The sequence below is a fragment of the Notechis scutatus genome, chromosome 1 (assembly GCF_049901735.1).
Source record: "Notechis scutatus isolate UNSWTSFEM ecotype Mainland chromosome 1, rNotScu1.2, whole genome shotgun sequence".
Classification (NCBI taxonomy): Eukaryota; Metazoa; Chordata; class Lepidosauria; order Squamata; family Elapidae; genus Notechis; species Notechis scutatus.
The window spans coordinates 180,532,506-180,547,252 of record NC_142009.1 but is presented as its reverse complement, the minus strand read 5'-3'; the positions used below and the strand labels follow the sequence as shown (position 1 = coordinate 180,547,252).

Sequence of the window (14,747 nt, the reverse complement as noted above, 5' to 3'; positions counted from 1 at the left end):
TGGGGAGAAGTAGAAAACAGTGAAACGTGTTCTTCTTTTTTGGAGTGGAGTGTCCCCTGACTTGAACTTTAACCATGGAAAATTTGAGTAGTTCTGCATGCTCTTATGTTCTCAGACAGCTTTGTTGGACCTTGGGCACCACTATAATCACTATAAAATGCATGTTGTTGTTAAATACCCTTTTGGATAAAAGCCTAGGGTCACCTTTTTGTTTCTTTCCCATAAAAGACTAATTTCTTTTTTATGTCATTAGCCTTTCAAACTTTTTGTAAGCACCAGTTATTTCATTTGCTTTTACAAGCATGAAGCTAAGCAATATGAGAGTCAAAAGAATATAATTCTGTGAGCAGCCTACTAGAAAATTGCTGTCACTCATATTCAGTCTAAATAATAAATCAAGCACAGAGCTGCATAGCAAAGAAACTTTTTTTAGACATATGTTACTGAAAGTATCATTTGTGATTTGCATAGAACAAGTTTTTGGTACAAATACTTAATGAATTTTTCCCAAAACAAGAAGGATCTAATCTTATGTTTAAAATGAATTTGGAATAATGCCCATTAACTAAAATATGTGAAGAACCAATTTAGTCTTAAGATTAAACTGTTTATTACTTTCATTTTTACATATTGGCCAGCAGAAAGTGTTTCTTAAAATAATTGAATTATTTAATGTATTTGTTCTTCTTTATCATTGTGGCCAGTTAGTGCTAGGTAAAAATGCTTTCCTTTTTACTAATAAAATAAAACAAATAGTTTCTGCATCATGACTGTGTTGTTCTTATATTGATAGATGATGTATGATAAATCAGAATCAGAATATTTCAGTCAACCATGCTTGAGGGCTGGGGGAGGGGCTATGACCCTTGCCATTACTCTCCACATGGAAGTAAATTTCACTGAAATCAACAGAATTTCCAGTTGAACATGTTTATCCAAGTGTTAGGCAGAAATCCAAGTGCCAGGATTTGTTTGAACTCTGGTCTGGAAGCATAGTGGGTTAGGCCATAATGGAAAGAATGATGTACAGCTGTGGGGAAAATGCCAGTAAAAATCTCTGAGATGTAAAATGCTTTATTAGAAATCTTGTCGACACCCTACAGTGATACCTATATGATGAGATTTCCTTCTCAGTAAACAAAGATAGAATTTCAAACTAAACCCCATTAAGCTCCCAGGTTCTATCCTCTACAGATTTCTCTAGGAGTATGGAATATTCATTAATCTCAGCAAACCTTACTAAACTGACATGCATCTAATCAGGAATATAAAAACAGCCTTTTGGGTCAAATCAAAGGCTAGTTGGTCCAACCTCCTGTATGTTGCAGCTGCCAATCATATTCTATATGCAATGCCCATGAGGGCAAGATCTACTATTGGTCCCATTGTCACTAGTTTATAATATTTAATTAATTTTTTCTTTATCATATTTCCATGCTGCCTGACTTCCAGCAACTGTGTTGAGATATGTGATTTGGGTGTATCTTGGAGGCATTCGGACTAGGAGCCTTTGCAATTCTTATCTAAATTACTAGTTGTCATTATTGTGTTATCTATTTTTTGGCTATCTATTAATTGTGTAAAATAAGGTAAGGTAGGGTAGGATAGGATAGGATATGATGGGATGGGATGGGATGGGATGGGATGGGATGGGATGGGATGGGATGGGATAGGATAGGATAGGATAGGATAGGATCGGGAAAGGAAAGGAAAGGAGAGATGATGAGAAGAGAAGGGAAGGGAAGGGAAGGGAAGGGAAGGGAAGGGAAGGGAAGGGAAAAGAACTTTATTGTCATTTTTTTACTGTGAGCACACTGGCCCACATTAAAAATAAAATTGCCCACTCTCAAGAGAAATTATATATCTACGCAAACACATACATAACACACATATACACATCGTATATGCTCACATAAATATATACCTTCACCCATACATATGTATGTTTATGTGTGTGTATAATCTATATAGTTAAGATGAGATATTATATATATCATTTTGGTCAGTCTACTAATTATATTAACAGAGCAGTCCAAAACCAAACATTTGAAACAGGTCCTAAATAAGCATTGACTCTACTTTTATACGTTGATTGACCATTGATTTTCACACACTTATTAATCAATAAGAATATTGATTAATCTAATCAGCATAAGGCTGTGTAGGGGTTTTGCAGATGGGATATTTGCCTACTATTCTAAACTTGTGCCTACATTCTGGCAAAAATGACCACTGAAAGTTTTGGGGCTGCTATGCCATTAGTGCTTAATCAGATCGTTTAAAAAAAAAAAGATTTAAAATTTGTGATTTAATCATTAGAGATTTTTGCTTCATTAATTAGATTTCATGCATTTCTGACAAATCATGCTCCATCTTGGCAATGAGGGAAAGAGATAGATAATTCAATAAAGTTATTAGGTAAAATTAATTCCTGATTGTTCTTCCCACTCACCTGATGTCACTAGCCTTAGACATGATTGTATCAATCTATTAAAAAAAAACACCATGAGATATGGGAATTTGTAAATGTCTAAGGAAGGACATTAAGATTTGTCAGAAATGGTGTAGTGTCTCCTGCTTGGGTGACTAGATAACCTACAAGGTCCCTTCCAACTCTGTTAATCTGACCCCAGAATTCAACCCTGAGGATCAAAGGATGACTTACACAAGTATATCAGGCAGAATTAACACTGCAACATTGCAGCATCTGTTTGATCTTTGCTCCTCTCTTTCTGGATGCCAGGGGGTTCTGTCAACATACAGTCCATGCATGGGGAATAATATTAATCCATGTATTCTCCCTCCTCTTTTTCATATTCACTACCACAGTTAAAGTGATGGGCCAGCCATAAAATTTCTATTTAGCAGAAAGCAAAATTGTGACGTGATACCCTGACTTCCATTCTGCCTTGTTCTGTTATGCTGTCTTCACCTTTCCAAAAAGGTTCTACACCCAAGCAAGGTGTTAGCTACAGTTCCTAAATAATACTAGAACTTGTGGTTCACTTTGGAAGTTTTTTCTACCTTTTTAAAAAACTAAAAGATTCTAGGAAATACAAATAGAAACCAGACAGGAGAGCGTCTGGTGGGTGCCGAAAGAAACTCCACATTGCCTAGTCAATGTTTATCAGTTAAGTTCAGTAAAATGAGAATAACTTCTTGCCTGATTTCTGACAGCTACTGCAATTTGCTGAATTCTTTCTTTGTGTCTAAAATTTCTCATTTGCTAGCTATCTACTTATCTGTTGGCAGATCAGAAGCATGAAAAATCCCATCATGCATAAGTTACCTATAGAATGGTAAAGAGGCATCTATTTGTCATCTTTTTGGGATAATACCTCTTCATGTCTCCTCCGAAGTCAGCATGAACAAAACGTTTCCAGTTTCTTGAACTGAGCACTTAAGTAATTGCCCCCAAATGGAAAACACTCTGTATTTTGGCTCAGCAACTCAGTGAGTTCATTTTGAGAGTATGCACTGCTCTATTTTGACTCTTATTATGGAACAAATGCATTAGCTATGCTTGTAAACATTGCCATAATAACTAACAGAGGTCTTAAGCAGCAAGAAATATATTTTTTTAATCTGGTCATTTAGCTTCATACATTAAAAATCTCACCATTAATAATACACACATAAACCTCTTCAAGATTCAGTGGCAACTGACATAAATTCATGGGCAAATTTGAGATAGTTTCCAGATATCCCAAAACTATAGCTCCCTCTGTCCACACAATTCTGCTCATTTACAAGTCCTCCTACCTCACATATGGTACATAAAATAACATTTTGGTGTTTGCCAAAGAAAACATACTTACTTATTTAAGCTTCTATGCCACTCAGTTCCAAATAGCCCTAACTACAACAAGCAACAAAACACATACTAAAACTCACAGTCCCTGTTTCAAGACCTCCTAATCTTCATTGTCCCCAAATGCTTTCCTAGAAAGCTGTAGATTTCTTGGAAACCAAGAAAAAGTTGGGTGGTTCAAATATCAGTGGACAAACTACTTTACAAAAAGGCATCACTGAGAAGTCTCAACTGTGGATGGTATTACCTTGAGTGGGGAACTTTTAACATGTATTTCCCACCTCATACCAGACAGACAAGTTCAACCAGAGAACACTTGAAGATCTCCGAGCCTTTAGCCTTTAGAGGGGACTACCAGCACCTTCCACTCCACCCAGAATTCTGTCTAGCTACTGTTTTATAAGTGTTTTATGAGGCAGTATATTTTGCCTCCAGCATTCACCCAAATCACTTCCATTTTTCCTTCCAAAAGGCAAAACATTGAAGGAGACTCTAGTGATCAATATGTAACATTCCAAGACTTAATACAACATTGGCTTTTGGCTAAGATCAAATCTAGTATCTGTTCTTATTAGTTTCATGCTTCATAAGTCCTTCATTTGCCTGCTCCTTCCTACTGATATTATAGTTGTTGCTACTCATTTCTTCAATCATCTTGTTTCTGCAATGCCTAGCAGCTAGTAGGTACTCTACCTTCCTAACAGACATAAGCAAATCTAAGAGTAATTGCAGTACCTTAAATGGAAATCCCCTAATAGGTAAGGAACCTGTCGGCCCCTTTGGTTGCTCCCTAGAAACTCCCTGGATTTGCTTTTAATGGGAAGCTTCCAGAGTCTGATTTTCCATCTTAGGGGTTTTAATCCTTAAACTAGAGTGAACTGGACAAGGCTTCAGATAGAGAAATGTAAAGCAGATGTGTGATTTCTCTGGATGAAATTGTCCAATTGATTTTGCTCCAGTCACTTCTCTCTAGATTGATCGGATGGTTTTTGGGAAAAATTTGGGAGACAGAGTACAGAGATGCTGCCTAGGAAATGGTCACATAAAAACACTATAGCCCACAGCTGCGCAATGGGAAAAGCAAGAGGCTCAGAAGGACCCCTCCCAATGTTCATGGGATGTAAAAATGATGGCAGGAGAATTTGATTTTAGACTTGTAAAATTCTGTTCATGTAGCCCTACAATAAAGTAGAACTAATTTATCTGGTTGTATTTTCTTGTCAGATTTACTGGTAAGGTTGACACTTAACCCATTTCACAATGGGGAAATGATCTAATTGGGCATCTCTAATTTGCTGTTTATGAAAGGAGAAATCTAAAGAAGAAGTTTTGAAGAAGTTAAATCTAATATTTAACAACATCCTTGTAAGAAAAAATATAGCTTTCTCTCTTCCTTTTGTTTCTTAGGAACTTTGTTGCATTAATGACCAAGCTAAAATGTGGTTTTTCAAAAACAAACATCACCCTGTCACGCTATAAATATTTTGTCACACTGTAAAGTTCCTTTAGTGGCATTCATAAAAGTGTTGGCACTATATCAAACATTACTCCTCAGGCAGGAAAGCATACTTCAGTTCTGATTTTCTTTGGTTTGATGTAAGGACAGCAAGTCTTCCCTGAAGAAAACTGTCATATTAAATTCTGAAAAGTTAGGAAATGCAATTTTAATATGCTACAAATTCTTCTGATACTAAAAATAAAAAACAAAAACCCTTCCGCTTCTTTATGTTTTGTGAAATGTCTTCCAGATGTTCAATAACATATAATTTATTTATACAAAAGCTGGCAAGCAATTCCCATCATTATTTAAAAAGAAAATTATATACAATAACTTGGATGATACATAGTGTGCCAGGAATAAAGCCATCCATCCTTGATTTCCCCAAAATTTCCAAGTTAGAGCACACAAAGGCCCCATTCCAGCTCCCAAACTAGAAATTATTAGATAAATGAGTATAAATATAGCAGATTCTATATTGGTTTCTGGACAATGGCTTTTTATTTGTTTTGCTGATATTTATATTTCCCTCCCTAGGTGACTTGTACAACCTATGATGATGCAAAAATGACCAAATGTGTGGCATGACATGATGTAGGTCCTCCCCCCCCCACCCGCATTTTTGTATGATATGGTGATACAAGTGTGAAAAGGATGGAATTTCACAAAGATAATATACGTTTTATTATCTGTTCTCTCACTCACCCTACCCAAATGCCTGGGGCTGTCCTTTTCCTTATACCGTGCAATAATCATGGTTGATAAATCAAGCTTGCAGGAAGAACCCTTCACCAGTTAGGCTCCTGATTCCTTCCTTCAGTGTCTCTGGGAATTACTAAATCAGCCTCAAATAGAAAGCTTAGATGGCTATCCAGATGTTGATGATCTACAACTTCTAGAAGCCCACCAACATGGTTAATGAGAAGGGAAATTTATAGTTAATGAGAAGAGTCCTTCATCTCTCATGGTTCATCTTTACAATCTGAAGAATTTCCAGATTTCTGAACCCCACAGCCATTTCTCACAGAATTTATCAGCCTCTGATTTAATCCTTCTTTTATGGTTACATAATAAAGCAGCCATTAAATACAAAGTCGTTTCCTCTTATATGAAAACACTTTGAAGTCACTATCCTCTTCTTACAACAAAAAACAAAATAAGCCGTTCTTTAATTGTAATGTTCTTCTTTCATCCTTGCAGTCTGGAAACAGAAACAGGAAACTCAGGTTGCAGGATTGACTACCCATTGTTTTAAAAACATTGTTAGCTTAGTTGTACCCAGTAAAGAACTGTAGATATACAATAGACAGGCCACTACATTATACTGAATCAAGACAAAGATGCACATTTTAACCTAGCAGGGTTTTTTTCAGTTGGCAAAAAAACCAACATGGAAGATTCTCCTGGAAAAAAGTACTCAATATTTTACTTTTTCCAAAAGTTTCAAAGATTTCTAGGTCAGCACTTCCAGTTTAGTTCTTAACTAATTTAACAATATCCAGCCAGTTTGAAGCAAAGCTGTAAGTTATTACAACCAGATGTTTCTACAATGTTATTTTCTATCTAGTCAATAGTGCCACTGCCTGGGCAGTAAGAGAATGACATGAAACATTATTGGATTCCTTCTTTTTCAATAAGGATAATTTTTATTTAACTTTTTTTTAAGTTTACAGAAATAAATATATTCTCTGATTCTGAAGAACTGATTCTTCCAGGAGTGTCTTACTGCAAAATTCCTAAAGCTTTTATATCTAGGCTCTATGTAAGTCTAATAGCCACTAGAATTAAAGTTTTATGTATCTACTGCCGTCATCTGTCAGTTGTCTGGATTTTATATAGGCCAAGCCTGGTAACATTACTGGCAATATCTGTATGATCAAAAGACTTAACTTATTTGGGAGGATGTTACTTATGTTAAACCTATTTTTAAATAAATATTTAGGAAGTATTCCTTATTTCCATGCCCCTTTTAAATGAGCAAGTTGCATCTGTTTATATTAAAATTCTATCTACTGGGTTCCAGTAACTTGGGAGCCAATGTAGTTTTGAGCTGCATCAACAGAGGGTCCTTCTCATAGCTTAGCTTTGCTGTTCTTTATTTTTCTTCTCTCCTATTTTTTCTCTCTCATTCCTTTTTACAAATAAGAAATGGAAGTTATGAAAGACGATTTTAGTCATTACTTGATTGGGTCAAGTGTTCAAGTTCAACATCCACTCTGCCAGATAACTTGGACTGTAGTAGGATTTAATCATAAATTTCTTAGTTCTCCCTTGCTGCTCAAAGAAAACATAATCAATCTGTTGTTCTTATTTTAAAGATAATTAAATTGTTTGGAATAAGTTAAATATAAATCTTGGACCTTGTATGTATTAACTGTGTTAAACTATAGTGACAATAAAGGGCAAACATTGGATATAAATATAAGTATATGTTAATCTAAGAATATATATTTATACTACTTTCATACTTCAGTGAACATCTACATTTCAATATTAAGACATTTTATTATCTCAAGCTCAGCGTCTTTAAACACAGAGCCATCATGCCCTCTTATTACATTTTTAACAATGTGGAAATGACTAAAATGATTTGTGTCAAGATGGTTGAGCTGAAAGCCTCTAGTCTTTCCTGAAAGTTCACACACAAGATTAGTACACCATTTCTGTATAAAGGTATTAAAGTAATAGCGTTAAAATCTCTATATATGCATGTGGGCCAGTATTTATAGATTTGCCCAGGCAAAACTATTTTGATTTTTATCATTCAGACATCTTTTTGTATATATTTTTTATATTTGATCTTCCCAGCTGTATAATAGCTTTGTTATCTGATCATTTCCAGCAGCAAAGAGCAGGCAAAGCATGTGATGAGGTACCCATTGCAATGCACCTCAGATAATATATTTTTTTGTAGATGTTTTTATGGTTTTCATGTTTTTAAATTGTTTCATAATTTTAGAATTGTAAGCTACCCAGAGTCACATTCTTGAGTTGGGCAGCTATAGAAATTGAATGAATGAATGAATGAATGAATGAATGAATGAATGAATGAATGAATGAATGAATGAATGAAATGGCTATCACAAAATGATGAATTTCCATCTGGTTTCTTCCTGAGGAAGTTCATCTGTTGTGATCAACCTTCTCAGATGGATTTCATTTTTGGGGAGGAGCATCCTAACCAACTCCACTTATACCATCAAAGTAGACAAGCTCCCTCCCTATTGATATTCACAAATTCTTTATTGATATTCACATTAGAACTTGGCTATCCCAAATATCTTTTTGTGGGGGAAAGGGTGAGCGGAATTAGAATTGCTGGAAAGAGCATGCACACACACACACACACACACACACACACACACACACACACTAATACTACAATTTTTGGCCATTGATTATTCCTTTTGTTTGAAGCGCATTGTAACTGTAATTTGAACAAGATTTTATCGGCCACTCAGAATCATAGATTACATAGATTGGAGTAGCATATCCAGCAAATGAATACATAAATAAGGCAGAAAAATTACTCTATATTTGATTGTTGATAAAGTATGATTCCAAGACCACAGCAGAGTTCATTTATAGTATGCTTTGAAAGCACAGACCATATTACTTTCTCCATCATACATAAGGACTGAGTAAGTGAGCATAATGAGATGGGCTTAATATTCTACAATACAGAAATAACAATCATAATAGATCTGGAGCCCAAAAGCCCAGATTTTTTACCAAAGGTGCTCAGAATAGAATGTTCTATTCTTTTTCAGAAGAATAAATGCCATTAGCAGAATAAATATATTCCTAAATATATTTGTAGGGGGAATAGATTTCATTGATAACTTTTTCTAAAGATGTGAAGGAGAAAAAGATTGCAATAGGATAGTTTCTTGATGATGAGATGTACTCATGCTTCCTGGTTTTCAGATACTGTCGCTCTTTCTACCCTTGACAAGTGAAATCTATCTATCTATTTATCTATCAATCCCCTATCTATCATCTATCTATCACATATCATCTATCTTAACTTACTGCACCTCTGTATGGTTTGCCAGTTGCACAGTGGCAGATAGGAAAGCACTCCAGAGGGTTAATGTCTTTGCCCAGAAGATCATTGATTGCCCTCTCCCCTCTTTGGAACAGCTTTATAGCTCCTGCTGCATTAAGAAAGTTCAAAATATTTTCAAAGACCCATCTCATCCTGGGAACCCTTTTTTTGAACTATTACCATCTGGCAGATGGTACAGAATAATAAAAACAAGCACAAATAGGCTGAAAAACAGCTTCTATCCCAGGGCAGTAGCTTTTTTGAATTCTACTGTATAGTGCAGTGCTGGTGCAGTGTTGCGGGTTTTCAGTTCAATGTGTGGAGTGTGAAGGAAGTGTGTTTGTGTTTATTTTCATGGTCATGATGTGCACTGAAAATGGTGTTTGATTTCATTGTACAAGGTGCAAGGACAATAAAGTAAACTAAAACTAATTTAGAGACCACCCATCTAACTGACAGAACAACTTTAGGTGATGTGAATCTTGAATGATCTGTCCCTATTGAGCTAAATGGCATAAGTGTTATTCTCATAATGGTGCACAGTAACATGAGCAAGTCTACCTCTAGACAAATCTGCATCTTCTCTAGGAGTATATTAACTTCTAGGGAGCCTGGCTGGCTCTCATAGCAATGACTAATAAAGTCTCCATAGAATCAAGCTGAATTCTTGGTGACTTCATACATGCTCATGTCGTTTTCTTGGCAATATGGTAGACATGATTTGCCTTTGCCTACTTCCAACCCCTTTTTATATTCCCCTATGCATCCCACAGCTCTGGCATTCTCTGGTGGCCTATCTTCCAAGTACTAATTAGGCCCAGGCCTATTTTTTTCTTCCAAGCCCAGGGTCAGCCAAGAGCTGCCACCAGCTTGAGCATTATAAATGACAATGCATTTAATTTTATTCTCAAGGACGGACATGTTGAACACATTACAAATAGAGCATTTAGGTCATAATTATAATTTGCTTATGTTTTATTAGTACTTGCTGTTATTTTTTTACTTTGATCAATGTAGTGAAATCCAAGTAATTAATATTTCCCCTTTCTTCCTTTTTCCCCTTCTCCTGTCTATATTTTTCCCAGTTGTTTACGGAGAATGCAGCCACCTTGGCCAATTGTATTCTGACCGAGACGTGTGGAAACCAGAACCATGTCAAATTTGCGTGTGTGACTCAGGATCTGTTCTTTGTGATGAAATCATTTGTGAAGAAAAGGAGTTATCTTGTACAAATCCAGAGATTCCATTTGGAGAATGTTGCCCTATTTGTCCAAATCCAACAGCAGTTCCTGTAAGTTCCACGTTTGGGTTTGCTTGTATTTTCATGCCGTTTCATATCAACATCAATTCTACCTTAGTGCTTAGATGTGAAAGGGTTCCATGCTCTTGATTTCACAAGATTTGCTCAACTTTAAGAGTAAAATCTTTGGGGCATGAACAAGATCATGCTGAAATAGAATGCAATTGTTTTTGAACTTAGCTGCCCTAAATATTTTGGTGCTCTTTTCAAAAGATTTGGACACTGAATTAAAGAAAGCGATAGTAATGTAGGAAAGGTCTAAATAATCTGAGCTACAGGAGAACAAAATCTCCAGGGTGCTTTTTTTCATAGGTCTACATTCTATTATCTACCAGGGAACAAATATCAGTAGAAAGGATCACAACAGAAAGAGTTGATCTTCCCCTTTCTCCCTCTCCCAATCTCTCTTCCATTTGTTCTCTCCCCATCCCAGCATCCCTATCTATATCTCTGTGTCTTTTCCAGTTAAGCAGGTTGCCAAGGGAGGGACACACTGATTTTGCCAAAAATCTGAACTGCTGGGAGACTTTTCAAATTAGACCAACATCTGTTGGTACAATCTGTTTTTGAAGGCTGCAGGTTGTCCATCCCTGCTCCAAAACCACACCTCACAATCCAGCAGACCATTTCATGGAGGCCCAGGAAGGTTCACATCCTTCCTTTTTGTATATAACAGAGACCTCTGTCCTTCCTGAAGTGTTAGAAGAGAATACAAAGTGCCAAAACATCCTGCAGAAAATTGTTTTTGCAAACCTTTCCAACCAGGGATCGACCAAGGAAGTCTCACAGCAAGCTCCCAAGAATTGCTCTTTCCACTTTCCCAATGGAAAGATGCTGCTAATGGCTGAGCATTTCAAAATTGGCCTGGACTTGTTATTTAGTTGAATGCCTGGCTCGTATTATGAATATTTGCTTCAGCCAAAAGACATGGATCCAAAGAACACTAAACTCAGTCCCAAGAGAAGGCCCAGCTTGATTTGCTGAGAGTGAAATTCAGCTGGAACTCTCCCATATTGCCTGGATGGTTGGAAAGAAGTTCACACAGAACACTTGGTTTCTGCCAATTAAACATGTTCAAGATGCTTGAGTCAGATTGAGTCAAGATGGAAACTTTTGTAAAATGGAGTATCTCTATCCATTTTAGCTTTACATGCATACTTTTAACTTAAGTTATGGAACTATTTCATAACTAGTAGTCTCTTTTATATATCAAGATGTCTCACTGCTTCTTTCCTCACAATGATTTGAAAGTCCTGTGTTCATTTTATTCAGCTACAAAATAAAAGTAAAGTCGTATGCCCAGATTAACATATATGGGAGTAGATTTCGCTGAATATAATGCATATTACTTCTCAGTAGATATATAAAGAATTGAACTATATAGGCTTCCCCAACCAAGTGTTTCACTTTTTTAAAAAAAAATTTATTATAAAATAAACAATACAGGAAAAAGTTAGAAAACCAAGAAAAAAGAAAGTAAAAAATGCAAGAGAGAGAAAAGTGATGACTTCTGACTTCTTTCAGAGTAGCAAAATAAAAATAGCTCAAGCTTTTGTTTTCACAACATTTCAAGTCATTTTTGTAACAAAAACATCAAAACCTAAACTCAAAGTTTTATCTTTTTTAGTCCTGAAAAAAAAGTTTCCAGATACAAACAAAACTAGGTAAATTCCCATTAATTAAAAGCCAGTTTTGCCATCTCTGCTAATTTTATCATCTTTACCATTCACTTTTTCATTTCTGGGAACTAGTATGCCTTTCCATCTTTGTACTTATAAGATTCTCTGTCAACATATATAATAACAAATTCCTCCCCCCCATCAGTTCTTTGTCCATCAAACCTAAAAGGAAAATATCCAGTGTCAAATTTGTATTTATTTGAATGATCTTCTGAATTAAAGTAAAAATCTGGTCCCAGTATTTTTTTTTTCTCTTTGCTTTGTCAGAAGCCCACCAAATATGGTAAAAAAAATACTGTCTTTATGGTTGCATTTCCAACATATATTTAAAACTCCTTTATGCATTTTTGACAATTTCCAACCAGTGTTCCTCAACCTTGCCAACTTTAGGATTCCCAGAAGGCCTCAGCTACTGCCTCAACTGTCCATTGTCCAAAGCAGTGGATTTCAATTCCCAGAATCATCAGCAGAGGCTACGCTGTACAGGAAATATAGAAATGGAAGGCTATCACATTTGATAGTGTCCAGGTTGAAGAAAGTCCGTATTCTTCAGAAAAGACATTATGGATTAGATTTCAATTGTTAACTTCTATAAATTGACATAATACACTGTTGTTTGTCATACTTTGCATGCATTCATGAATTTTTCACACAAAAGTGTCCTGAAAGAAGGGTAATGCTTTTATAAATATGCCGTACAATCAATCTTTTATTTGAGTGCAAATAATGGAAGGTCCATGTGCAAGGAAGGCTTTTACAAAGTTTTTTAACAGGCCTGTCTCAATGGATAGAGGAAAAGCTTCAAAGTAGACACAAATTGGCTTGAGGTCATTTCTCTTCCCATCTGTGTCTATGAGAAAGCATCACTCTAGGACAATAGGAGAAAATAAAATTTCAGCTGCCCAGTTGCTCACTAAGGGAGACTTCTGGATGTCTGGCATCCAATTAGAGACACTGTGAGCTGATACCAAACCTTTAACCAAGGCCAGGCCTGCTTGGTTAACCTGACAACAGCTTCATATATTCCAGGGGCCAAGTTAGTTCACATCTAAGCAATAGGCTTTTAAAAATAAGCATAATGCCATTATGCTAAATTACTAATTTCTGGATTAAGATGGCAAAGTCTGCCTTGACTTTTTTAGCATTAACACACTATGCAAGCACATAGACCTTGAACATGTCTGCCAAATTATGGATTTGGATATAGTTTTCACATACCTAAGACCACATGTGTATAGATCCATAGCAGGATTGGCTATTGTAATCTTACTACATTTGAAGGACTTCAACCTGAAGCTGGAAGACAGCAGTGCATGCAGTCTGGCTTAATCTCTCACTCACCCTAATCTCCAGATATTCAGCCAAGAATCTGGAATGGAGATTTGTTCATGGTTGCTTGAACTTGAGTATAGTTTTTCACACAACCTATTATCTTCATAAATCAGGGTGCTGGATCACATGGAAAGTTGTCACTTGTCCTCATGCAAATACATTCAAGTTCAAATAACCTTCAGACCTCCAGTCATATCTTATTGGGGAAAGAATAGACTGGGGCTATTTGTACTGCCTCATGCTCTCTCCACTCTTTCCCTATAGATTATTCAGATCATGATAAGGAAATTAAAATAAAACCTTAGACATTTTCAAGTAAATTAAGTATGAGTAAAAAAAAACAAAACCTCAGGATTCATCAGGTAACAACTACAGTATATCACAATCTATTCTCCCAGAGGTTGTACATGAGGGAATAGTTATCTCTTGTTCTGTACACCAGATGCCCAACCAAACCATTACAAATTATTCCTGAACTTCTATAAAATGATATTCCGTATTCATGGATTATATTGGAATTTAAACATATACTTCACCCAAAACGCTATCATTCTCAGTGGCCAAAGTAATGAAAATATTGAGCAGAAAAGGAGAAGGAAAAGGAAAATCATCACAAAGATGAAAAAGATGATAATCCTCAGTACTGGTTCATTATATTCTTGGGATTAAATTTACATACTTTATAAAATATAAAATATGCAAGATAATGTCATATTAGTAGCTGGCAACAGCTATTGGATTTGTAAGCCATACATGAAACATGTTCTGGAGGTTGTAAAGTTATGTCTGCTTACCCTCAATTGTGTACCAATATATCCATATCATTTCACTCATTTGATTATATCTTTTGTATTATTTGAAATTCTGGTTAATTGTTTTAATTTGCATTTGTGTTATATTTATTGCTGAGGCTGACAGTGTTTTGTTTTCCCTTCTAGCCTGAAAAAACTGTAATCCGGGGGCCCCAAGGTCAAAAAGGAGACCCCGTAAGTTCAATTAATGTGTTCCTTTGCTTGAAAATAGAAATGTTTCAAAATACAGTAAGGATGGACAGCTCAATCTACCCTGTTTATGCAAGA

General features: G+C 35.9%; 1 protein-coding gene across 1 annotated transcript in view; it reads left to right on the top strand.

Annotated features, from left to right (window-relative positions):
* Positions 1–14,747, top strand: part of COL3A1 (collagen type III alpha 1 chain) — a 77,850-nt gene that overhangs the window by 13,195 nt on the left and 49,908 nt on the right. The window contains exons 2-3 of the mRNA XM_026668018.2: positions 10,443–10,648; positions 14,607–14,654. Of these exons, the coding sequence (XP_026523803.2) occupies positions 10,443–10,648; positions 14,607–14,654 (254 nt within the window). The remainder of the gene's footprint in view (positions 1–10,442; positions 10,649–14,606; positions 14,655–14,747) is intronic.